This window comes from Chiloscyllium plagiosum, unplaced genomic scaffold, assembly GCF_037043375.1.
Source record: "Chiloscyllium plagiosum isolate Xiang-an unplaced genomic scaffold, Cpla_swu_hap1 HiC_scaffold_34, whole genome shotgun sequence".
Lineage (NCBI taxonomy): Eukaryota > Metazoa > Chordata > Chondrichthyes > Orectolobiformes > Hemiscylliidae > Chiloscyllium > Chiloscyllium plagiosum.
The window spans coordinates 26,487,525-26,514,994 of record NW_028270172.1 but is presented as its reverse complement, the minus strand read 5'-3'; the positions used below and the strand labels follow the sequence as shown (position 1 = coordinate 26,514,994).

General features: G+C 39.4%; 1 protein-coding gene across 3 annotated transcripts in view; it reads left to right on the top strand.

Moving 5' to 3' along the window:
* Window positions 1-27,470, top strand: part of cth (cystathionase (cystathionine gamma-lyase)) — a 71,256-nt gene that overhangs the window by 39,844 nt on the left and 3,942 nt on the right. The window contains exons 6-11 of one of the 3 annotated variants that reach the window (XM_087978445.1): window positions 3,153-3,210; window positions 10,613-10,690; window positions 13,059-13,211; window positions 14,734-14,855; window positions 18,083-18,135; window positions 25,215-25,353. In XM_087978445.1, the coding sequence (XP_087834571.1) occupies window positions 3,153-3,210; window positions 10,613-10,690; window positions 13,059-13,211; window positions 14,734-14,855; window positions 18,083-18,135; window positions 25,215-25,353 (603 nt within the window). Of the gene's footprint in view, window positions 1-3,152; window positions 3,211-10,612; window positions 10,691-13,058; window positions 13,212-14,733; window positions 14,856-18,082; window positions 18,136-25,214; window positions 25,678-27,470 lie in introns of those variants that run through there. The other 2 variants (XM_087978444.1, XM_087978446.1) reach the window with 2 other exon arrangements.

Sequence of the window (27,470 nt, the reverse complement as noted above, 5' to 3'; positions counted from 1 at the left end):
CAGGAAGTACAGGTTCGTAACCTTGACTCCAGTAAATCTGGGGTTGACTGCCTTTGGAGGTTGGTGGGGGGAGGGATTGTGGTAGTGCATGGAGCTAGACAGTCGTCATCTGATGGTTAATTTGATCAAGTTTTTTTTTTACATGTTTTTTCTATCTCTTAATTTATTTTCTTCCCCACCCTGTGATTGCTGATAGGAGGCCTCAAAAGGGTCTTTTTTCTTTGTTGTTCCTTAACTCTAGCCATACAGATTCTTCACTTTCTGACCCCAGATCACTTCTTGCTGTTGATTTAATTTCACTTCTTAGTAATATAGTAACCCCACTCCCTTTACCCATTTGACTGTCCTTTCGATAGGATGTGTACCCTTGGATATTTCATTCCCAACCTGGTCCCCTTGCAGCCACATCTCTGTGATACCCACAACATTGTATCTGCCAATTTCAATCAGTGCCACATGCCATTCAATCTGTGCCATATCAAATCTTGTTTGATATGCTACGTGCATTTAAATACAGCATCATATAATCATAGAATCCCTAACAGTGTGGAAACAGACCCAACAAATCAATATTGACCGTCTGAAGAATATCTCACCCAGACCCATTACTCTACGCTAATACTCTACATTTCACCTAACTAATGCATCTAACCTGAACACTATGGGCAATAGCATGGCCAATTCACCTAACCTGCACATTAGATTAGATTAGATTACTTACAGTGTGGAAACAGGCCCTTCGGCCCAACAAGTCCATACCGATCCTCCGAAGAGCAATCCATCCACACCCATTCCCCTAGATTTACTCCTTCACCTAAAGCTACGGGCAATTTAGCCTGGCCAATACACCTAACCTGCACATTTTTGGTCTGTGGGAGGAAACCGGAGCACCCCGAGGAAACCCACGCAGACACGGGAAGAATGTGTAAACTCCACACAGACAGTTGCCTGAGGCAGGAATTGAACCCGGGTCCCTGACGCTGTGAGGCAGCAGTGCTAACCACTGTGCCACCGTGCCGCCCACAAATCAGTGGAGATGCCGGGGATTGAACCCAGGACCTCATACATCTTTGGACTGCGGGAGGGAGCACCCGGAGGAAACCCATGCAGACACTGGGAGAATGTGCAAACTCCACACAGACAGTTGCCCAAGGCTGGACTCAAATCCTTGTCCCGAACCTTAAAACATTTTCAATTCTCTGGCATGGTATAAATCTTTGCCACATTTATGTTTTTTCTCTTTCACTTTAATACTATTCTTAACTTCGTTGGTCAACTATGAGTGATTTATTCTCTTCCCAGAATTCCTCATTGTGATAGGTCCTCGTTGTGAGTCATAATCTATTTTCTTGAAAGTCAATCATTGTTCATCAACCACCTTTTCTGCAAAACCCCTTTCCCAGTCCACTCCAGTCAATTCTGCACTCATTGCTTTGTAATTAATGTTAATTAGGTTTAGCCCAGCTATTTCCAATCCAAGTGTCTCCCCTTTGAACTGAATGCTAAACCATGTCATGGGCACTATTTCTGAGGGTATCCTCTATTCCAGATTAATTTATTAAACCTTTTTCAATGCACACTACCAGATCCAAAATAGCCTAATCGCTGGTTGGATTCAGAACATACAGTTCTAGGAAACTGTCCCAAATACTATCTATGAAACCTTCCTTGTGATTACCTCTGCCAGTTTTCTTTTCCAGTCCACGTGAAAATTGAAGTCACCCATGATTAATGTACTACCTTTTTACTGCCTTCATTATCTCCTGATTTATTCTTTGTCTGAAAGTATGGCTACTGCCATGGGGCCAATAAACCTCTCCCAAAAGTATCTTCCTCCCCTTGTTATTCTTATCTCTATTCATATGAGTTAATACCTTTTGACCCAAGATCATTAGATTAGATTAGATTACTTTAGATTAGATTCGATTAGATTACTTACAGTGTGGAAACAGGCCCTTCGGCCCAACAAGTCCACACCGACCCGCCGAAGCGAAACCCACCCATACCCCTACATTTACCCCTTACCTAACACTACGGGCAATTTAGTATGGCCAATTCACCTGGCCCTGCACATCTTTGTGACTGTGGGAGGAAACCGGAGCACCCGGAGGAAACCCACGCAGACACGGGGAGAACGTGCAAACTCCACACAGTCAGTCGCCTGAGGCGGGAATTGAACCCGGGTCTCTGGTGCTGTGAGGCAGCAGTGCTAACCACTGTGCCACCGTGCCGCCCTTATCTCACTTATTCCATGTTGTCCTACCAAAGCCACTCCACCACCCTTCCCTCCAATAAGCCACATACCTCTGAATATTTTGTTCCAAGCTCTAATCTCCTTGTAGCCATAATGGCTATAAGATCAGACCCAACAACCCCTAATTAATTCATTTTTCCCCAATTCTATATACATTCATATAAAGAGTCGTTAATTTTGCCTTTTCACCTTTTTCTCCTTTAGGCCCTATTTGCTGCATGTAAATTCAGTCCCTTCCTGTCCTAGTCTGGTATAATTCCCTAAATAGCTGCCGTGTATTAATAAAATAAGATTCTTGATTTTTTCCTGACAATTGAGACACAGTGGTACAGTTGGTTTTCATGGATTTAGATGCAGAAATTGGGCTGTTTATACTGATCAATAGTCAACCAGAAATGTATGTGTGGACCCACTTGAGGATAGAATCTCAGAGATGGTTTCTTGCTGCTGGTATTGAGTAGCATGTCAAACTTCCCTGTTTTGATTACAGTACGTGCACCAAGTGCCATTTATTCCAGAAAAGCAACAAACTCTTTGGATGTGAAGTGAGAAATTTGAGAGAAATGAGAAGATAAGACATTTTAATGTGTTGTGGTTTTATTATGTTTTTGTCAGCTTTCCATTTGACCGGATTTGACCGACAATTCTAGATAAAATCACCAATATGATGTGAAGCTCGAGTAGTTAGTGCTAGAAGTTTAATCTATTTCCAAATGATGGCTGGACCCTTAATACTCCACTCAATTAGCTAGTTCACCCATTTTCTTATTGGGAATTAGTTGGACAGTGACATTTCAAATATCATTACTTTATACTATTAATATTATGTTATTTGATGGTTAATATCAAATCAAATATTTACTTCCAGAATATTGTAGAATTTATTTTCTCTTTTTAGCGCCCTTTGGCACTGGGTGCTGACATCTGCACATGTTCTGCAACAAAATACGTGAATGGTGAGAGCTTTTGTTATTTAAATAAAGCATCATATTTGCAATTTAATGTTCAGACCATGAACTAACTGCACAGAGACTGGAATTCCATCATCAAGTAACCCTTTATTTCCTTGTGCACAGTACACTGACTGTGGCCAACCAGCTCAGAGACAGTCCCCTGAACTGAGGAGATTCTAAATCCCCTGTTTGTATTCTTTTCCTTTCCCATGTCATGTATGTAGGACACAGTGAAGAACAACAGGTGCTTAAATCTTTATTTGTATTCCACCGCCAGGAAGAAAGGGAACACCTGAGTAGCCTCCTCATCAAAGGGCAATGCTGCATGATCAAAAAAGTGAAGGGGAGGGCAGAGATTAAATCAAAATAGAGTTAGAGGGGGAAATAATACACTCCACTCCCTGCGGCGCCCACCTCTCCCTATAAACCTTGATGGTGTCGGTAGACAGTGTGTGCTCCTTCTCCAGAGACAACTGGACTCGAATCCCTGTTTTTTTTGTTTTTAAATGTCTCCTAGCTCAGAGAACTCCTCTTCTTCTCCCTCCTCACAGTACACTGGCTGTGGCCAGCCAGCTCAGAGTCCTAAATCTGAATTGAGGAGATTATAATCTCCTGTTGTTTTTTTCTTTCTCTAAGCACCCATGTGGTGTGTTTGCATGTGTGAGACACAGTGAAAGACAACAGGTGTACAAAGCTTTATTCAATTTCCACCACCAGGAAGTAAAGAAACACCAGGGTGGGCAGTGACAAGCAGTGCCCTTCTCAAAGGGCAATGCTGTGTGTTCAAAAAGGTGAAGGGGAGGGCAGGGATTAAATCAAATTGGAATTGGAGGGGGAAATAAAACACTCCACTCCCTGTGGTGCCCACCTCTCCCTGAACAACTCGAGGGTGTTGGTAGACACCGCGTGTTCCTTCTCCAGAGACATACGGGCTCGGTCGTATGTTTGTTTATTTTTCCTGTTTTTTTTGCTGTGTAACACTGTTGTTTATCTTTTTTTTTATTATTAACCCCCACACTACCTCCTAACTGCGGTAGTGCTTATTTTTTCCCCCAGCACCCATGGTGTGTGTGTGCAGGTGTGAGACACAGTGAAAGACACAAAGTGCACGAATCTTTATTCAATTTCCACCACCAGGAAGATAGGAAAACACCCGAGTGGCCAGTGACAAGCACTGCACTTCACATCAAAGGGCAATGCTGTGTGCGGTCCCATGTTTGTTTATTTTTATTATTTTATATTATTTTTTTTTCTTTTTTTTATTTTTTTTTATTTTAACCCCCACACTACCACCTAAGTGCGGTAGTGCTTATTTTATCCCCAGAACCCATGGTACACTCCTTTTTTTTTTACAGTGAAGGGGAGGGTAGGGACTAAATCAAAAATAGAGTTGGAGGGGGACCAAAGCAACTTCTATTTTTTTTTTCTTTTTTTTTTTCTTTTCTTTTTTTAGTGCTTATTTTTTCCCCAGCACCCATGGTGTGTGTGTGCAGGTGTGAGACACAGTGAAAGACACAAAGTGCACGAATCTTTATTCAATTTCCACCACCAGGAAGATAGGAAAACACCCGAGTGGCCAGTGACAAGCACTGCACTTCACATCAAAGGGCAATGCTGTGTGCGGTCCCATGTTTGTATTGGGCAGCCAGGGCTTCCTGATTGGCACAGGTTAACAACCCCAAACAAGGATCTGATACTCAATAACATCCACCTGGTTCCAATCAATACAGATCTGTCGTTTGGAAAATCACAAAATTCTGAAGTCACGTTTTAGTCTGTTTGATGTGTTTTCTGAAGTGTGCAATGTGGGTAAACCATTTGAATTACTATGATCTCTATAAGGATTTTTTCATCTCTCTGCAAGTCCTAACTGTCAATGGCAGGAGTTATGTGCATTAACAGTGTTACTACCTTTACCTCCAGTAAGGTAAACATATCTACTTTTTATGAGGCTAAAGAGAGGAACAAAAAGAGGTCCTGAGGAACTATGAGAGATTTCAGATCATTCAAGGAACTTATTCAGAATTGCTAGCTATAGGTTTGGTCCTATAATGAAATTTTAGGAATTTTCCTCTTAGGAATTTTTGGAGTACCAGAATTATGTCAGGACAGAACACATCTACAAGTAAATTGTAACAGAAACAACTCAACTGAGTTAGCCAACACCAACACGCAGTAACAAAAGCAAAGCACTGTGGATACTGCAGATCTGAAATAAAAACAGAAACTCAACAGGTCTGGCAGCATCAGTGGAGAGACAAACAGAGTTAATGTTTCGAGTCCAACATGGACTCATATGGAACCGTATTGAGATGGAAAACTCTGGGCTGCATCTTCGCAGACACAGGCTGTCTTGTTTTTAGTCAGCTTTATGGAGGTTTACTCTCCGTGAGGTCTAGTGAGTTTTCTCATACTATCTTCATGTACTTGCTACATGACCTATGCATCAAGACCCTCTGGCAGCCTGCTCATGCTATTCTCCGGTACGTTTTAGCACATCCTAGGACTATATTTAAAAGGCTGTTGTGTGTCCAGTCAAGTGCTGTCAGTCCAGATTTGCCCTGCACTATTTGTGTCATTTTCCTTGGACACAGCAAAATTGGTGCCCACTTTGCAGACCAGGAGCTGGAGGTACTGATGGACAGGATTTTTTAGAGGGGCAGCCACTCTCTTCCCCCAGAGGAGGCAACAAAACCAGACGCTGACAGCCAGGCCTGAGTTGCCACTTGGGTCAGTGTGGTCTCCAGAGTCTGAAGAAAGGTCTAAGCAGTGTAAGAAGGAGACAATAGCTCTCACTATTGCTTGCAACATCTTTCCTCATTCACTCTTACCTACTCCATCCCTCCAGAATACTAACCTTGCCTGGCCTCTGTGCTACCAACCTGTATACATAGAACAAGTTACTACTTTTCCCTCAGCTGCACTAACTCTAAAAGCATTGCCAGGCATGCACACAAATCTGTACTTTATCACGCTAACCACTGGTGCTCATCTGCAGTGACAAGGCGACAGAGGTACATGGGAACTTCACCTCATGCCAGGTGCCCCTTCCTCACACAGAGTTAGGGTGATGCCAATTGCTGGAGGAGGAACCACAGTCAGGTTCCCCAGAAGCACTCCACTGAGGCTCTCCACCTTGCATGCCACCCTCAGCCCTGTGGGCATTCAAGTTATGGAGGGTGCAGAACATTCTCAGGTTGACTGGCTCCTCTTGTCACAAATGCCCCGGGTCACTCAATCAAAGATCCAAGGTGAACAGTTCCCACCTCAGTTAGGGTCCCTCACCCTAGCAGCAAATCCTAGGACTGCACAAGAATGTAATGAGAGGAAGGAGACTTGGTTGACATTTCATGTAAATACTTTGTCACACTTTTTGATATATTTTCATTTCTCATCATTAAGTTGTGTATGTGAATGTCTGTCGAGCCACAACTACACAGATCCTAGCCATCCTTGGCATGACACAATGTTGAATGATCCAAGGTGTGAACTGAGTAATTCCTGCATCATCAACAGACTATGGGAACTTGGGAGGTGCTTGATACTTTGCCCCCTAGACTTAATCTTCCAAGTCTCAGTACATTGTACATCACAGCCATGAGTTGGATTGATTTATGATGATGGTCAAGAATGCTTGTGCTCAGGAGTTTGGACTGCATACAGTCAGTTAAAGCTTACGGTTCCCATACAGCATGTTGTTGTCTTTCACCTGTACTGTATTGGTATCTGTAGAATGCTGCTCCCCTTTGAAGGGCCTCACATCGCACATAGTGAAACCCCTCCCTCACAGAATGAAACTCTAACCCTACCCACTCCAGCTGTGGTGGCCACCATTTTCAGCTCCATTCTGTAATTGTTTTTTGTAGCATGATGGAAGGAAACAACAATTACTCCTCAAGCAAAGAGTATCAGGCACATCCTCTTACTATAAGAGATACCTCACACACAAACATTGTCTTCCTGGTGGTCCCTTCCATCAATCTCATTGGTTTTGCACTTCCCCAATTTCCCACGCAAGCTGTCTATCCCCTTGCTGAAGATGATGAGCTAAATCAGGACTGATAGACTCTCTTCAAGGTCTATCTTTCTATTTTTTTTCCCTTATTACTAAATTATACAGATCATGGCAGCATTGGGAATGCTTTTCACTATATTTTACTGTTTTTCTCACTGTAAGGTATATGACAATAAATTATTCCATTCAAAATCATTCAATTCTTCATCTCCCCTTTTACTATCCAGCCCCAGTCACATTGAATCAATGTGCCATATATACTAAACCACTTTCCACCAGAGTCAAAGTCAGGGTGATTGCTGATTGCTGATGAACACCACCCCCACTCCTGCATTACAGCTTTCCCTTCAAAGCTCTAACATCTCCCCTCATTTAGGTATTAGGTTGTCCCATTTCACAACTGTAATTTCCTGCTGCCTTCAATCCACACAGTTGAGTTCCCCAATGTCCCTTCTACATCATTGGCCTCAGAAAAACCCATCTTGACAATTAGTGGAAAGACCCCAGGACTGACAGTGGACAAACCCCTTGATATATGTCATCGGCCCTGAACGATTAGTGACCAGATCTTTGAATGATCTCCATGTAGCTCCCTGACTGACTCATCGCAACTCCATTAGCTAGTTGCACTTGAGGCATAGAATTGCCTATGATGTACTTCCCAAACTGTAGAGGTATGGACACCCTGACCCTGACTAGCCCAAACCCTTGGACCAATGCTTAAAGCTACCCTTGACTTGCCAGCACCCCCTGACTGAAGACTATCTTCTTTGACTTGACTGAGCACTATTCCCCTTAGAACTTGAGACATGGTGATTTGGTTGGAGTGAGCCTTTAAGCTCTAGTTCAGAGAGCAAAGCATAAAAGGCAAAACAGAGATGCTGTGAGCACAAAGCAGACTCCAAAGTGAGTGAGCAGTCCTGATATATAGCCCGGTTCAATTCATCAGATAGATACCTCTACATGTGAGCAAAGTCCTGGCAACAGCATTATAATGAAAGGTGCTGGCAGGCTCCAAAGTGCAGAGCTGTGTTGTGAGTGAATCAGAGGTGTGCCATGGTGATGCAGTGAGGCCAGTACATGTTGCATGCCATTGTCTGTGAATGGGGTGATGTGCAGTCACTAACCATGGATTGTGCCCTGAAATGAAAGGGTTCAGAAAAGATTTACAAGGAGGTTGCCAGGGTTGGAAGGTTTGAGCTGTAGGGAGAGGCTGACTAGGCTGGGGCTATTTTCCCTGGAGTGTCGGAGGCTGAGGGATGACCTTATTGAGGTTTATAAAATCATGAGGGGCATAGATAGGGTAAATAGACAAAGTCTTTTCCCTGGGGTGGAGGAGTCCAGAAATAGTGGGCATAGGTTTATGGTGAGAGGGGAAAGATATAAAAGGGACCGAACAGGCAACTTTTTCAGGGAGAAAGTGAGGTCTGCAGATGCTGGAGATCAAAGTTGAAACTTTATTGCTGGATCAGCACAGCAGGTCAGGCAGCATCCAGGCAGCATCGTTTCCTGAAGAAGGGCCTGTGCCCGAAACGTCGAATCTCCTGTTCCCTGGATGCTGCCTGACCTGCTGTGCTGTTCCAGCAATAAAGTTTCAACTTTTTCACACAGGGGATGGTGTGTGTATCGAATGTGCTGCCAGAGGAAGTGACAACATTTAAAAGGCATCTGGGATGGGTATATGAATAGGAAGAGTTTAGAGGGATATGGTCAAATGGGACTAGATTAGTTTAGGATATCTGGTCTGCATGGATGAGTTGGTCTGAAGGGCCTGTTTCTGTGCTGTACACCTCTATGACTCTATGTCGGTGCCTGGTGTCCAACATGGAGCTCCAGAGGAACAAAAAGTGAGTGAGAGTTGCCAGGTAACCACTCTGACTTCTATGTCAAACATTGTCACCATCTAGTTTCTATCCGACAAGGGGGGAGAATGCAAAACCTCATATCAATGAACAAAATTAGGTAACAAAGAGATGTTAATACATAACATTGCATGCAACTAGGCTTCTCACCACTCACTAGCGACAAGCTTGTTACGCCATTTAACATTTAATTGGAAAACGGGACATCTTGCTCTTGATCTCTTGACCATCTCACTGGCCATCTCCCATGATTTTCCCAATTTTCTCTCCATTACCAATGTTGTTCAGGGGCTGAGAAGATTCCACCCAGAATTGATGTTTCCAGCCTGTGGAGTTAACTCTGTTCTTCTCTCTACATAGATGATGCAATTCCTGCTGTGTATCTTCAGCATTTTCTCATTTTCTTTCAGCACATAGGATTTAACTTAAGAATTCCAGAGTATTATTATTTCTTTTTTTTTGGTCCTTGAAGGATTAAGGCTAGAAAATTTTAGTCAGTGTTTAAGAATGTTTATTATGCTAATTAATTCTTTTTCACATTTATAGTAATGATTACAATATCAGAGTATGAGGTAATTAAATATATATAGCAACTACTCCAAATATAAGTAAATAGTCAATAATGTCTCCACTGAACAATGAGTCATAGATATTTGTTACATGACAATTCTATTCTCGATTTAACGCAATGCTCAAATACACTCACAAATCAAATAGATACTGATACAAATATGTCAAGACAGTCCATTCACTTCCACTATGACTTTCTAGTAATAGAAAGTGGGTAGATGTGTGTTTAAAGGAGAGTTTAATTGCAGGCCCTGGCCGAGCTTTATTCTAAATGCAATCAACAAATGGCTCCCATTGATTGAGTGTGTCCCATTGCTTATTTCATTCTAGCTTTATAAAAAAAAGTCCTTGTTTCTATACCCCAGGCTGTTATTTCCGAGGGTAATCAATTGCCAACTATATCACAGTAAAAAGGGGGTTGCGTATCAGGCAGAATGTGTAAGGCTCATTGATTTTCCTCCCGAAGTGAACCTTATCAAGTTGTTATAACATTCCAATAATTTCCATAATTTTTTTGAAACTGAATTCAATTATCCTCGATCATCCATATGTCCAGACCTGACTACTACCCTCGAATAATCCCAAAACACTTGACAACACTCCAGCCCTGACCAGACCAGAATGCCAGCACCTCCCCCAGACCCATAAACATGCCAATCATGTTTAAGAATTCTCTGGATTACCTTTTCACTCCTCCTGAATTAATGTCAGAAATATAACTAGTATAATCTTGTAACTTTTTGAAATGATTCTGGGCAACACACAGAAACAACTGCTTGGTGAAGAGTTAATCATGTATGTTACAATTGGTTTGTTAGTCCTTCAGGTTAAAGCACTTTGTATGGTTTAGTTTTTAACAAGCTTTCAGTGAAACTCCTAATAAAGTTATTCCCTTGAATTCCTTTGAATTATCAGTGTGTGCACTTTACCAGAAAAAAATAACTTTTTAAATTTCCAGGTCACAGTGATGTAATCATGGGCTTGGCTTCTATGAATCGAGATGACCTCTATGAAAGACTCAAATTCTTGCAAAATGGTAACGATTTACAGCTCTCTGAACAATATTTTGCATGATAATGTTTGAACAGCTCTATAATATTGCTCATTTCTAAGGTCAGAGTTTTTTTATGGTGAAGTACACAATGGCCTAGAATTTCCAGGCAGTGACGATGGTGGTCATCTTGCCACTCCTCTTGACGCTTTCTCTGATCCAATGATACTACCTATTTCTCCTGGAATCTTCCAATCTTGGCCAATGCCGAAATGGGCAGTTTAATTTTCCAGAATATGACCAGCGGGTTCAGGAGAGATGTATGTTGGGGTGTGGGGAGGAGGTGTGTGGAGTGGTAGTTTTAAGTCTCTCAGTGGATGAATGTGGGTTGGTGAATGGATGAATGAATACGTGAGTGGATGATTGAGTAAATGGGTGTGGTGGGGAGTTGTATCATTATTCTGTCTAGTTAGGGGATGTTTTCAGATCTGATTGGCATGTTTATTGGGTCTAGGGGAGGTGCTGGCATTCTGGTCTGGACAGAGCTGGAGTGTGTCAGGTGTTTCAGGATTATTTGAGGGTAGTAGATAGGTCTGGACCTATGGATGATCGAGAATTAGTTGAGTCAGGTTGAGCGTAGTTGTGCGATCAGTGATAGTGAGGTTGGATCTGGAGAGTGATTAGATTGGTGCAGGTAGTCAGGGAAGTATTTGGGGGGTATTCATATAAGTTTGTGGGGTGAATTTGTATTTGCAGAATTACATTTTACATTGCTCAAAAACTGCATGAATTCATGTAAGATTCCGTAAATGCATTTTTTAGATTAGAATCGGTTTGACCATTGTGGCACAGACAACCTCACACAGAGAAGCTAACACCTTCAATACATTATCTGAGCTGACATGACACCAATTGTTAAAGTTCACTTGAGAATATAACTTTTTAAAAAAGTTTTGCGATTTACATATGTAAGAACTGAAACCAACATAGTCATTCTAGAAGATGAGAGACTGAACAAACAATCCAGGTCTTTTTTAATATATAATTTCAGTTACATTACACTGTAAACTTTTGCTACACATTCTGTGTCTTACAATCTTATTCTGCACAACACCTGATGAAGAAGCAGCTCTCCGAAAGCTAGTGCTTCCAAATAAACCTGTTGGACTATAACCTAGTGATGTGTGATTTTTAACTTTGTATACCCCAGTCCAACACCGGCATCTCCAAATCATGAAAAATTTCTATTGTGTGGTTTAAGATTTTTCCATCTGTTCTATATCTAGACAGCTTGTTTTTGTTTGCAACTTCTGTTAAAAAAACTTCTGTTTTGTTAAAGAAACTTTGCAGACTTGTGTATCTATGTTTGAGTAACTTGTCAACACGTTAACTGAATATTTCGAAAAATGAGTTTTATTCATTTTGTGACCTGATGTCCAGTAGTACCATCAGCTGGGATTGAAGCTAGTGTTAAAATTTGAAGATAATGCCACATCAGGCGGTATTACTGACAATGGGAATGACTAACAAAATATAGAAAACACATATCAACTTTGTAGAGTGGACAGATAAATAACAAATGAAATTTAGTAAAGCAAAATGTGAGAGGGGTTCGTCTTGATGAAGGGAAGCAAGGCAAATATTCCTAGGCGGAGAAAGTGAGGTCTGCAGATGCTGGAGATCAGAGCTGAAAATGTGTTGCTGGAAAAGCGCAGCAGGTCAGGCAGCATCCAGGGAACAGGAGAATCGACGTTTCGGGCATAAGCCCTTCTTCAGGAAAGCTGGGATTGAAGTTAGTGTTAAAATTTGAAAATAATGCCACATCAGGCGGTATTCCTTGGCGGTAAAGCTTGAGGAGGAGCAGAGCGATTTGGGAATGTAAATATCAGTAATTAAAGTCAGAAACATATTTCATTGCAACACTATTCAAAATGCATTAAACAATTCAATTTACACTAGGTTTCATTATAGAGAAAGCACAGCAGACCAGATAATCCTGGTGAAGGGTCCTGCCCATAACATCGACTCCCCTGCTCCTCGGATGCTGCCAGACCTGCTGTGCTTTATCCAGCACCACATTTTATTGATTCTCACTCTCCAGCATCTGTTTTCCTCACTATCTTCTTCATTATAGAGAAGACGAGAATAAAAATCTATGGAAGTAGTGTCACATTCATATATAATCTTAGTTCAAATTCACTTGAAATACCGCAAAGTTCTGGTCTGAAAGGTAGGAGAGGATTTAGAAAATATCATATGCTTTTCTGTGTTTCATATTTTGGCTCATGTTTTGTATAACTTTTCAACCAAGTGAGTATTCAAACAAATAACCTGTCCTAAAGGACAAAATTTGGTTTATAGAATCTAATGTTTTACAAAATGTTTTTGTTTCAAAACTCTAATGGTGTTGTAGCTATTGGTGCAATTCCATCTCCATTCGACTGTTACATGTGTAACCTTGGCTTGAAGACTATGGCTCTTCGAATGGAACAACACTTCAAGAATGCGCTGGCTGTAGCCCAGTTTTTAGAGGCAGATCCTTGGGTGGAGAAGGTTATTTTTCCAGGTTAGTGCTTAAGGCATGATTTTTATTATCAATATTCAGATCTATTTTGGTAGCAAACTGACTTGATAGATGCAATAAGTTTAATGATCTTATTCTGTCTTTGTATTCTATTTGCTATCTGATTGTTATCCCTAATTGGATCAATTAACAAACCCATCAGATGTGACTTAGTTCATTAGATACTCTGTTTCATTTCATAAAATTACAATATTGATAAATGTGCACATGTCCAAAAACCACATCAGCCTTATATTAAGCTTCCTAGTATAGCACAGCCAATATTTTACATTGAGTGCATTTCCTTTCCTGTGGTTGCAGTGTGATATGTACAGGACAGCTTTTAACTGTCATGTATTACTTTACTCACTCCACATAATATCAAGAAATGCCTGGAGGCACTGGATATTGCAAAGACTATACACCCTGACCAGAAACTAAACTAGACAAGACATATTAATGCAATGGCAATAACAGCAAATCAGAGGCAAGGAATACTGCGATGAGTAACTTGCTTCTTGACTTCCCAAAACCTGTCCACCATCTACTAGGCACAAATTGGGAATGCAATGGAATAGTCCCTATTTGTCTGGATGAGTGCAGATCCAATATAACCCAAGAAGCTTGACACCACCCAACACAAAACAGTCCACTTGATTAGCAGTACATCCACAAACATTCACTCCCTCCAAAGCTCAGTAACACCTGTGTGCACTATTGACAAGATGCACTGCAGAAATTCTACAAATCCTACAAACCTCCTTAAACAGCATCGTCCAAACCTCTGGAAGGAAATGGGCAGCAGATACATGGGAATGCTACCAACTGCAAATTCACCTAGTTGGCAGTGTGCAACATCCTTTAATGAGGAGGAGAAAGCTAACATGGAAACCAGAAGGGGAAGTTGTATAGTTAGCGTTTGGGTGTAAATCAAATCAATTGATCAGAAGGACGGTCTTGAGGACAAAATGAGATTAGAGACAGCAAGAGGGAATGTGAGCTCAGGACTAGGGTAAGAAGTACCCTTAGCAGGATTTTACTCCGTGGACTAGTTGAAGGGAGGGAAGTATGGGAGACAGCTCTTAAGCTGTGACCAAGAAATCCATGAATTTGACACACTGTAAGAAACAGGAAATTAGCATTGCAAACTAAGATGGTCTTGGAATTGTGATACAAAAGAGTGGGTCCTCATCAATAGTTTTTAACATTGACAACAAATGGCTAAACCATTTTTCCGCCATGTCTTTTCAAGAGAGTCGATTTAGTGATATGAGGATGAAGGCCACTTATCTTAACACAATCTCATTTGTACGTGCATCTTGGTTGGTGAGGGCTACACAACTGGAAGATAAATATAGTTGAATATGAAGCGTTTTACTGTGACAACCCCCGCTGCTCCATTCACTCCCTATTCTCCACCTGTGATAGCGTACTGCAGTTCTGGCAAGAAAACCCATTCTGGTTTATATATACTTCATAAACCTTTATAAATGCCACCTTTACTTTGTCAATGTATATTTTTCAGGTCTCCCTTCTCATCCACAATATGGTCTGATAAAGCAGCAGTGTACTGGGAGTTCGGGCATGATGGCTTTCTTGATTAAAGGAGATTTGGAAAATGCCACGACATTCCTGAAAAACTTAAAAGTGAGCACTTTTGTAATTTCTTCCTACCTATGTCTTATTCAAATTTACGGGATTAATATTTCCCACTCTTATAACAGGTAAACATCATGTTCACTTCTGTTTGTGTTCCAACAGTACAGCTGAGCCTAATTTCAGCATTGACAAATTAAATGGGGAGCTTTTCATTGTCTTTTTTAAAAAGAGAGAGGCAACTTTCTGTCATAGTTAGGGGGAATAATAGAAATTTGCTGCAGTATTTCAGTACCTTGGCCTAGTGTCTATGCTTCAACTCATTGCTCCTCTACATTAGAATATCAAATGTGTCTCAAAACATATCCTCACCCAACATCCTCAGACATGCGTTCTTCACACAGATTTATGCAAATTCCCAGCAGGATCAGGCAACATTTGTGGAGAAAGAGAGGGAATTTGTATTTCTGGTTGATATCCTTTTGTAAGTTGGGTCATAATGCATGGAGTTTAAGCTGCTCTATTCCCAAATTCATCACAAAAGTTAAAGATATTAACTAATACGTAAAATTCCCAAATTTTCCTCATTTTTAGACCCAGATTGATAGACCAGGAGTTTGTACATACCAATAGTTACTTTTTTTATTACATGTAATTAGACTTTCCCTACAGGTAGACAGTCATAAACTGTCAGCATCTAATACTATAAGTTAAAACTCTTATTCCTACATAAACTCTCCTTATGCACAGATTGACAAATATTGACAGGAAAAATAAAAACATGGATGGAGGGAAGACTGGAAAAACATTTTTTCACAAGATCTGTTTAATTGTACTGATAAGAATGTTTCTTCTCAACTTTTCATTCTCCCGGTGTCTGCGTGGGTTTCGTCCGGGTGCTCCGGTTTCCTCCCACAAGTCCAAAGATGTGCAGGTCAGGTGAATTGGCCATGCTAAAATTGCCCATAGTGTTAGGTGCTTTAGCCAGAGGGAAATGGGACTGGGTGGGTTACTCTTTGGAGGGTCGGTATGGACTTGTTGGGCCAAAGGGCCTGTTTCCACACTGTAGGGAATCTAATCTAAATATTTCCAGTGATTTGCAAGAGTCATTGGGTGGCTGTTTCACTTCTGAAAGGTCTCTGACTTTCAATTAATAGCCAATGCTTATAGCAATTGCTGAAGAAAAGATAAATTAGTTTTCTACTGTGTAAAGTGTGTTTTGACTGCAGTGAGCAGAGACAGACAGGTCTTAAGCTGGTGGTGATCTGATCACTTCTCTACCTTTGTTTCCCAGCCACAATTTTTCAGTTACCTGAGAACCAATCACAATGTTGGCAGGCAAGAGGCCTTTGTTATTAATAACGGGTCACTAGTCCATAGACCAATCAACTTCCTGTTGCCAATCAGAACTCCATCTGAATACTCAACCCCTTAACTCCAGCTCATCTGTAACCCACATTCCCTTTACTGCTTGCTCAAACACCTAAATTATGTTCACCATGAGTGTCAGTTAATTGTTTTTCAAAATATGCAGCAATCCTTTCAACACTGGTTTTAAAGCTGTACTTTCTCAGTCCAGTTCACAATTCTAAAATGCATAAAAATAAAGATATGGTATTTTAACTAACATCAAAAGCTAAGAGATATTTAAGCATTCAGGCAGCTGGTTCTTATGTGATAGGAAGCAAAAACACTAACAAGGCAAGAGAAAATGCTTAACAAGCTCTCTAATGGGAAATGATTAAAATATACTATTTTAATGTTGTATATATTATATTTACCATGTCACAGAATTCATACTGTATCCCAATGGAGATAAATTACGTGTCAGTGCAGTAACGCTGTCTGTTGGAGACTCATCCCTCATCATAGTTCTGGTCACCAGGTTATAGGAAAAATATTATTAAGGTAGAGAGGGTTCAGAAGAGATTTACCAGGATGTTGCTGGAACATTTTTCACTGGCATGTAGGAGGTTAAGAGGTGACCTTACAGAAGTTTATAAAATAATGAGGGATATAGATAGAGTTGATGGTAGTTGTCGTTTCCCTAGGATGGGGGATTTCAAGAGTAGGAGGCACATTTTAAGGTGAGAGGAGAGAGATTTAAAAGAAAAGATATGAGAGGCAAATTTTTTACACTATGGATGGCTTGTGTGTGGAATGAACATTCTGAGGACGTGGTGGATGAGGGCACAATTGCAATGTTTAAAAGACATTAGGATAAGTATGAATAGGAAAGAGTTAGAGGGATATGGGCCAGGAACAGGCAGGTGGGACCAGTTGAGTTTGGGATCATGTTCAGCATGGACTGGTTGGACTGAAGGGTCTGTCTCCATGCTGTATGACTCTATGATGCTATGTAGCAGATTATAAGCAAGTTCAAAGGCAGAGGGAAGGGAGGGGAAAAAATGAAAGGGAAGATCTTTGAGAGGATGGAAGATAGGAGAGATTAAATAACTGAGAGGATACTGTTTAAGATATAGGAGATGGTAATTGAACAATGAAAGATACTTCTAGAAGAGTTGTAAATGGAATAACAGAATTATTGTTAACAGATCCTGCCCAAAAACGTGTGAGCAGTGGATCTAATTTTGTTCAACTCAGTTTTGAGTCTGAAAAGCTTTAAGTGCCCAATTGAAAGATTAGGGACTGTTCTTTTAACATATACAAGGTTCAAAGGAACATTGTAGGAACCAGAGTATAGCGGTCAGACTGCAAGAAAGGAACCTTGTAAAATGGAAAGGGTGTTTGATGCGATTGCAAAGGAGACGTTGCCATGGAGGGAATAGTCCTTTAAAATGCTCAAAGGGAAAGAACAGGTGAATTTGATGGCACTAGAAATGTCATGGAAGCTGGTGAGGTGATAAAGGAGAATGCTGGGAAAAGATCATGGTTCCGCAAAGGAAGTGTCTGGAAAATAGCATGGACAGTGTCAAGGGCCCTGTCAACTACAATAGAAAAGGAACGCTGAGTTGCTGGTACACTTTCAGCAGTATGTTGTGTTTGTTTGCTGATAAAGCCAGTGATTTCATTCATTGCTGCTGTCTTGGCTGTTTACCAAATGTGGCTCACACTGTGCCTTGAAACTTGGACCTTTCTGGCCACAATGATTCAGTTCCATAGTTGAGCAGAGCTGCTCAACTATTTGAATAATATGATGATAATTCAGGATTTTAATAATGCTTTTATTTCTATGTTAGATGAAAAATTGATCGAGTTTGATTCTTATCATCAAATTAAGTTTATGTTTGCTTTTCCTGTTGTGTCTTTCTTTTCAGCTGTTCACCCTTGCGGAGAGTTTGGGAGGATATGAAAGTCTAGCGGAGTATTCGTAAGGAACTTGGATTTATGGATTTATAAATCACAGAATTTTAGCATTAAAAAAAGTGGCTAAACTTGAGATAGAGCAGTTTAGAGATTTGAAAGTGAGTGTGGAAATTGCATAAAGGTGATAGAAAACAAATGCTTTTACAATGTAAGCAATGAAATATGTTTACTAAACATAATTCATGGAGCTACACCATGGAGCTCATTCATTTTCTAACAACAGAAGTGTATTGGAGGCATGGTAGCACAGTGGTTAGTACTGCTGCCTCACAGCACCAGAGACCTGGGTTCAATTCCTGCCTCAGGCAATTACCTGTGTGGAGTTTGCACATTCTCCCTGTGTCTGTGTGGGTTTCCTCCAGGTGCTCTGGTTTCCTCCCACAGTCCAAAAATGTGCAGGTTGCCCGTAGTGTTAGATGTAGGGGACTGGGTCTGGGTGGGTTGCTCTTCAGAGGGTTGGTGTGGTCTTGAAGGGCCTGTTTCCACACTGTAAGAAATCTAATAAATTTATATTAAAAAATTAAACAAAATGCTCCCTATTAACAATATGGTTTCATGCTATATATTTTCTACATTCTGATTTACTTGCAACTTTTCCAAGAATTACTTTATAAGACACATCAATCTGAAAAATGATTTACTTCTGTACAGTCAACACTGCAGTCCTCTAGATAATATCTTTATTTTCCCTTTATTTTCCTACCTATAATTAGATGTAAAATTTTAATTTACCATATCCTGACTATGAACAATGCAACCCCAAGTTCTCATTTCTTTCTCAATACTTCAAAGCTATTTCAGCTTGTTCCTTTCATTGGCAAAAATACATCACCCTAGGCAATCTTTAGGCTTCTGTTCTCCAAAGGTTCAAGCAGATATTAATCCTCACCCAACCTCCATGCGTCAATAATTAATTTATTCAGCTTACAGCACAGTTCTATCTAACCATCATTTATTTTGACTATCTTCTCTCAGTGAGTTGAAAAACATATGAGATCCAAACCTCAAGTAAAGCCTCATCCAGCAAAAATCCAGATAAATTTCACTAGGCAGCTTTCCGAATCTCATTCCATCTCTTTGATAACGTAGCCTGTTTTGGGTAATTCTGAAATCAAACTTAATCTAATCATGCCTCATTTTTTCATTCTGTTAAACAAACATGGTAACATGTTGAAAAGTCATACTTTTAGATACTTTGGTAATCATTAAAGCCCAGGATTTGAATTCCCTTCCCTTAGCTGCTAACTCCTTAAGGCAAGAAGATCTTGACATTTCTATGCTGTGTTTAATTGCTATTTATTCTACTTCCTACAGTTAAACTTTAATTCCTACAACTACAAACTATGCTTTGAAACTAAAAGGTATATTCTGAAACCCTTGAACCAAGAATGAGATATTCACAGAAACACACTTACTTTGAAATGTATTTCAGATTTTGTTGATTTAGCATGAACCAATCCACAAGAAGCATGTGACTATTAGTAATTGTCCATAATCAATGAGTCTTTGAGAAGAAGATATTTACCTTTGTACATTTTAATAGTTTTGTGTAGATGATTTGAGTAACCAACTGCAAGATTTTCATGGGCTCAAAATAAAGAGAAAGGACTTTTTAATGCATTCATCCCAGAATCTGATGCTATATGACTCAGTTAGGATTCCAGTAGATGTTAGTACTGGACAAGTCAGATCTCAGAGTGAAATCTGGCTTGATAGACCAGAGTCACAGAATTGCTACAGCACAAAAGAATGCCATTCGGTCCATCATGCCTACACTAGTGCTAATCTCTTGCTTTATCTTCATATCCTTGAACACCATTTCTATCCAAATAATCCAAATGTCTTCTTGAATGCCTGAACCAAATTTACCTTCACCTCATTTCTAGGCCCCACCATGTTTCATTTTTGAAGTTTTTTTTCCTCTGTGGTGGTCAGTCATTGTATATATTCACACGAGGCTGCTAATATTCCTTTAACAAAAGACCAAAAACACAAAGCTATATATGTGACAATTGAGAAAGATCCTAACATAAACAGAGATTTTCAATTCTTTTCCCAGCAACATCTTTTAGTCATCCATCCCAGTGAAGTATCATTCCTATATTAACTCTTTCATTTCTTACTCAAATGACTGTTACCAACTCTTCTCCTTGAACTGCGTAAAAGCTTAAGACTTCTTTTCAGCTCTGAAGGCCTGAAGACTTGATCCCAGCTCTGATAGCCAGGATTCCCTTTTCTAACATTAACAGCCTCGAGATTTCTACCAACTACCAGTTTGCTGTCTTGATGAACTGATAAGGAACAAGCTGGGAAACTTTGTGATGCTGTAACTTATGTTTTTCCTTAGACATACATTATGCTGCTACTGTCTTTCTGAAAAAGCATTTAAGGTTTGCAGAGGGTCAAATATATGACTGTCCTACCTTGCAACTCCTTAAAATTACATTTCCTTCTCCAAATATGGTATTAGTCTAAGATGGGTTAGTTACATCCTGGATTATTGCATGAGGGGATAAATACAATCACTTTTAAAAAGATTTAATCATTTCAGGAAAGCCTTTTGGATAGTCTCAAGAAAGTTGTACTTAATATTTCTCACTTTAGAATATATCTTTTTCAGACAGTGAGGCAGTTTTTGGGTATGTAAATCAGGTCACGTGATCCCTGACAGTTATCATTACAATTTATTGTTCACCTATTAAAGAAAAAAGTTATTTAAAAGAGTTCAAATTGAATATAACTCATGTTTCAAAAGCATTAACTATGAAGTGCCTTTATAAACATAATGCTGCTAAATATTTGCACTCTGCATGAAAAATGTGTAGATGCAAAAAAGGCAATCAGTTGGAAATTTTACAGAGATGATTTATTACTTTAATTCCTCCCAAACATTAATAAAAGTCCAATACTGCTCCCCAGTTATTCCATAAGTTACTTAATTCTAATTAGTAGCTGCTTGAGGGGTGTGCTACTTATTGAAAATGCTCAATTTTCACTAATATTAATTCATCACAAGTGAGCAATAAAGTGAACAAGTTTACAGCGGCTGACTGTGTAGTCATTGGGATTGCATTATTGACAAAAATACTTCAATTTCATATGTTTCGCATTTTTAATTTCTTAACAAACCCTCTGAAATAAAACTGAATAATCCACAAACATTCAATTTGATTTCTTGCTTTATTGTTCCTATATGATGAATTACTGATTAGTGAAAACTGAGCATTTTCAACATGCAGCACATCCCTCAAGCAGCCACAAATTAGAATTAAGTAACTTATGGGATTTGTACTTTTAACTTTATGTTAAATAGATTTTCATTATCAGTATTAATCTATTTTACAATGACTGCTATTAATTAATTTTAATACCAATTATTTAAAAATTATTAAAGCTCACCATCATCCCTGATATTTAAGAATTTTGAGAATTACTTATAACCTTAAAAAGTTTGTTGCATTTTTGTCTCCATCATTTCATTAGACATTTCCATTGAACTTCTTATACTGATTCTTTCAGTATCAGACAGAACTGATCTGATTTATGGTCATTTATTAAATTCTGTTCTTACAACCTTTAATATGTATATCTCATTCTACATAATTTCTAGTAAAATTTGAAATTTTGTTATTTGTGTTGCTGTTTTAAAATAATTTTAGATGTCCACTTTTACAGGCATGAATATGTTTAGTACTTTTTAATCATTCCAAATACAGTTAATCCTTTTTTTGTTTAAAATATTTAAACTAAGCCCACCAAACCTTTAACTAAATCTTAGAACATTTTTAATTTTAATTTCTTCCAGAGATTACTACTTTTTGATTCTTTATCATAACAAAACACTATTGTTTGTCATCGTGATACATATGAATTATGATATCACTGATGAAATTAGACTACAAACTAGGTATGAAACACAAAAGGCTGAGTGATTTTTTATGACACCAATGTCACTGGGATTAACTCAGCTATCTTCAATATGTATTTTGTTCATGTAATGTCTGCACTCTATCTGAAAAGACATAAATAATCTAGCATACACCAAGTATTTTCTCTGAAGCATGTATGAAGAAAAGTAAACTTCATGCTTGACAAATATGGTCCACTAAAAATACTTGTGTGTAAATTTATCTTCCCATTCTTGGCATCTGATAAAATTTAAAGTAGAAGTAAATCATGCAAGTCAAATGGCTATAATTACGTATTTTTTGTAATGTACCAAACCTTTTCTTTATAAGGGAAATGAAATGTCACATCCCTAATTGTTTTAGCTGCCTTCCTGGATTGCACTGACACCATGAATAAATCCCTATGTTGTTGAGCCTTCATGAGGTCTCCCTATCCTGAGGTCTGTGCTGTAGATCTGCTCTTAGACTAGTCTGTTCCTAGTCTGAGTCTGCTTCCTCTCTGAGTCTGCCTTATCTCAGATCAATCATTACTTGACTCTAAGGAGTTCCAACAAATTCTTAATTACATACCATTATATTGATCTTTATGTTGCAACTCTATTATAGTTGTTCCATTCCTGTCCTCAGTATCTCAGTGGTATTTGCCTCATTATTTCAGAGCTACACATCTTACATATGAACAACAAATGCTCCACAATTATACTACACGCAAGCAAGTGGTTCAAATACACATTATTTCGACTGTAGTCATTGTTCTAATGTGTCTGCGTGGGTTTCCTTTGGGTGCTCTGGTTTCCTCTCATTGTACTTAGATGTGCAGGTTAGATGGATTGACCTTGCTAAATTGCCCATAGTGTCCAGGGATATGCAGGATAGATCGATTAATGGGAAATGCAGGGTTACAAGAATAGGATAGCGGGTTAGGTCCAGGTGGAATGCTGTTCAGAGGCTCAGTGTGGACTTAATATCACTGTAGTGATTCTAATATAAATTTGAATATAATATAGTGCAACATATACAATGGAATTCATAAATTTATATGTCTATGGAGGCCAGCTTGTAATTCTACATGATAAAGGAATTAATACAAACATTCTTCCTGATAGAAATTAATGTTTAATTTAATTTCTAGCACTTAATCATTCTTCAAAAAGTTTTCCATTACGAAGTTGAAAAACTCTTTGTGAATTTTATGTTTATTTGATGAGGAATGAAAGGAAATAATTTCATTTTTGTCACCAACCACTCATGGTCAAGTATAGCTGAGTGAGATTTGGAATCAAGTAATTGTGGCCCAGTGATATAGAGTGATACAGCAGGGAAACAGACTCGTTGGTCCAAATCGTCCATGCTGACCAGACATCCTAAATTAATCTAGTCCCATTTTCTAGCATCTGATTCGGAACTCACCCATCAGCGGAAACATGCTTCCTGTCTCCAGAGTGTCCAATCCTTTAATAATCTTATACGTCTCAATCAGATCCCCTTTCAGCCTTCTAAACTCAAGCATATACAAGGAGAAAGTGAGATCTGCAGATGCTGGAGATCAGAGCTTCGGGATTCCTGAAGAAGGGCTTATGCCCGAAACGTCGATTCTCCTGTTCCCTGGATGCTGCCTGACCTGCTGCGCTTTTCCAGCAACACATTTTCAGCTCAAGCATATACAAGCCCAGTCGCTCCAATCTTTCAGTGTAAGATAGTCCCGCCATTCCGGGAATTGACCTCATGAACCTACGCTGCACTCCCTCAATAGCCAGAATGTCTTTCCTTAAATTTCGAGACCAAAACTGCACACAATATTCCAGGTGTGGTCTCACCAGGGCCCTGTACAGCTGCAGAAGGATCTCTTTGCTTCTACACTCAACTCCTCTTGTTATGAAGGCCAGAATGCTATTAGCTTTCTAAGTAACAAGCCCAAACAAGCAGACAAAATGCACCTAGAAACCTTTGCCACTCTCCCCTACATCAAAGACATCTCAGAGTTGACTGCCAGACTACTCAGACCTCTTGGCATCATGGTAGCCCACAAACCCACCAACACACTAAAACAACAGCTGATGAATTTAAAAGACCCTATACAGACAACAAGCAAAACAAACATCATTTACAAAATATCTCGCAAGAACTGTAACGAACACTACATTGGACAAACAGGCAGAACACTAGCCACCAGGATACATGAACATCAACTAGCCACAAAAAATCATGACCCACTATCACTAGTATCCTTATATACAGTTGCAGTCCATCCTAGGACAAGCCAAACAGAGACATGCATAAGGATTCTGAGAAGCATGGCATTCCAACCAGAACTCTATCAACATCGATCTAGATCCCATCTACCTCCCTCTGAAATAAAAGAACAGGAAATGACATCACCATCCCAAGGAAATCTAAACACATAAATAGCAAGCTGGACATAACACCAGTACTTCACTGGAGGCTCACTGATGATGTTACCTAGCATGATGATGAAACATCTGAAAACGAACCTTCCAACTCAGTGAGCAAACTTACATCCACAAGTTAGAGGCAGTTTTAAGGTGGTGACAACTGGATGCTGTGCCGAATTGTTCTGAGACATTGCCTCTAGCATACATAGGTACTTGCTCTTTCTCAAGAACTTGGCTATTGGCTGCAAGTTTCCGTACAGTTTGGATTGATTTTAAATTCCAAGTTCCATAGGTATCTAAATAAAAGAATCACTCAAAAATATCAAATGTTATTCTAATGTTTCTGGCAGTAATTTTGGGTTTCCAACATTGGCTAGGAAATTTGATTTGATTGATTGTCGTCACATGTACTTAAGTACAGTGAAAAGTTTTGTTTTGCAAGCAGTACTGGCAGGTCATAGAGTATTTTGACAGAACAAGGCATACAGGGTTATGGCTGTACAGGAAGTGCACATAAGATCAATACTAGAATTGAAATTAGAGAGCTCCACTCAGCAGTCTAATAACAGCGAGGATAGGTCAATATAAAAGTGAAATCTGCTATCCACAACACCCTCACCTCACCTCAGCAGCCTTGCACACAAACAAATGCAGGAATAAAATTATCTTTGGTAATAAATATATAAAGTAAGGTGGGGGAAATTATGAGAAAGATGTTTAATTCTGTTTGTTGTAGAAAATGTCCTTAATAAAGCAGCACAATATAATGTTCTGTTTTTTAGGGCTATTATGTCACATGGTTCTATTCCAAAGGAGGAGAGAGATGCCCTGGGGATAAGTGATACCCTAATCCGATTATCTGTTGGTTTGGAGGACATTGTAGACATTATCGAGGACCTACATCAAGCACTAAAGGCTGCAGTAAGATATCTAATTCAAATAGGGAAACAAAGTTTCTGAATATTTCTTTCATGACACATATAACAGAACACCTTGAGTAAAAGTGCAAGTCTTTTTTCTTTAGTGGAACTTGCAATGTTTCTAGTCTCCCATGACTTCTCCAAAGCAGCTATTCTTGGCTGTGCTGTGCTAATGCCCAGCCTTAATATTTGATTCTAATTGGATATAAGTGGCCTTGGTTTTTCTGATTAGGTTGGGGAAGGAAAGGCTTGAGCTTTTAATTCTAGTTTGAAATGAGTAGTGAACCAGAAGGATGGAATTATGTGGTGATTGCTGAGAGTGAGAGTTGAAGGTGCAAGATGGGTATACGTCATTTGAATCAAGTGTTTATGTGGAGGTTAAATATTGTCATGAGCTAATTGGACCAAATGGCCAATTTCTTTGTTGGAATTTCTATCCATTTCCATTATTACCATCTCGCGACTTGTTCTGGAAAGCTTATTGACGTTGAACAGGGTAAGGTTTGATCCTTGGAGGGAATATTCTGCTGACAAGCAGAGAATGGGCACTTGGAAAAATGCAATATAGTTTCTGGCCCCTGTGACACTCTATACCATAGGCAGGGTGCTGTTTTCAGGAGAGGTATGGATTATTTCATAGAAAGTGTTCGTACACTCCTGCTAATAATCAGTACTTTGGTGACCCAGTCAGTTTTTCATTGTTTGCTGATAAAATAAGCCCTGAGAAGGGCCTCATCCACAGCCAGGCAGCACCAGTTCTGTTTCTCTTGAATTTGACTTACTTTTGGGTGAGGAACTGGGGGAGAACAATTTCAAATGATGGGATTGAGTTTAAAAATTTCACTCACTTCTTTTTTGAATTGTTTCTCTAGCATCCGAATGTGATTAAACCTGCCGAACAAATTAACCTGTGAGTGTTCCCTTGAAGAAAATGATTTGTTTTGCTGGCAAAAAGCACAGTGGCAAAACATTTTGTATTGTTTATGAAGCTTCACCGAACTGTAGCCTTTTAAGATGGTTTGACATGTAACGAGTCATCATTTGATTCCATTAAATGCCAGTTGTAAAATGCATGCAACTAGATAAATTGTTGATTTATGTCTTCTGTAATTTTATGGGATATTTTGTGAAGGGTTGACTTGAATTAATTTCCTAAATTTAGGTTTATTTTGCTGTCATGCACTCCTCTCTGGAATACTGGTAGGGAAACTAAGAATTGATTTTCTTGATGTATCAATGAGGTGAGATAAACGATGATTAGGAAACTAAAACAAATTTTCTGGAAACACTCAGCAGGTCAGTGTTTGCGGAGAGAAACAGAATTAACATTTCAGGAAAATGGCCTTTCATCAGAACTGGAAAGGATTGGAGTTGTGAAAGATTTTAAGCATCCGCAGAGGCTGGGAAAGGAGAATACACCAAAGGGAAAGTCTGCAATAGAGTGGTAGGCAGCAGAGATAGAATGACAGATGATGGTGCAAGGAAAATGAGATGGTAATGGTGCAATAAAACAGGTCCCAAAATAGGAAAAATGGGAATAGTTGAATCATGACCAACTGCAAAAATAAAGACAATGGATAAGATTTGATTCGTTGAATTCAATGTTGAGGTTGTAAATGACCTAATTGGAAATGAATTGCTACTCTTGAATTTACATGTAGTTTTATGGGAACATTGCAGGAGGATGTGATCAGAGTGGAATGGAGAACTTAATTGACAGGTATCAGAAGCTCACCACACTTGTGAACTGAAGGGGGATGACCTGGTCAACCAATCTGCATTTTTCTCCCCAACACTGAGGGGACTGCATCAGAAGCAGTAAATATAGTACACTACATTGACAGAAATATATGTGAGTCTCTGTTTCACTTGGAAGGAGTGTTTGATGCACTGGGAAGTGAAGAACTAAGCAGGGAAGTGTTATATTTCTTGCTAGTTTTCCATTATCCCTCACTGTGCACCCATTCATTGGTGAGAAGTCTTTTCCTTGAAAAGCAGAACTTTGCCATCTTCCAAATTCTTAATTGACCTGAGCCAAGTCCTGTAGCCTTTTCCTCTTTCTGGATCATTTCACTGGAAACTGTTGGCATGACATTGGGGATCTCAATTTCTTTGCTG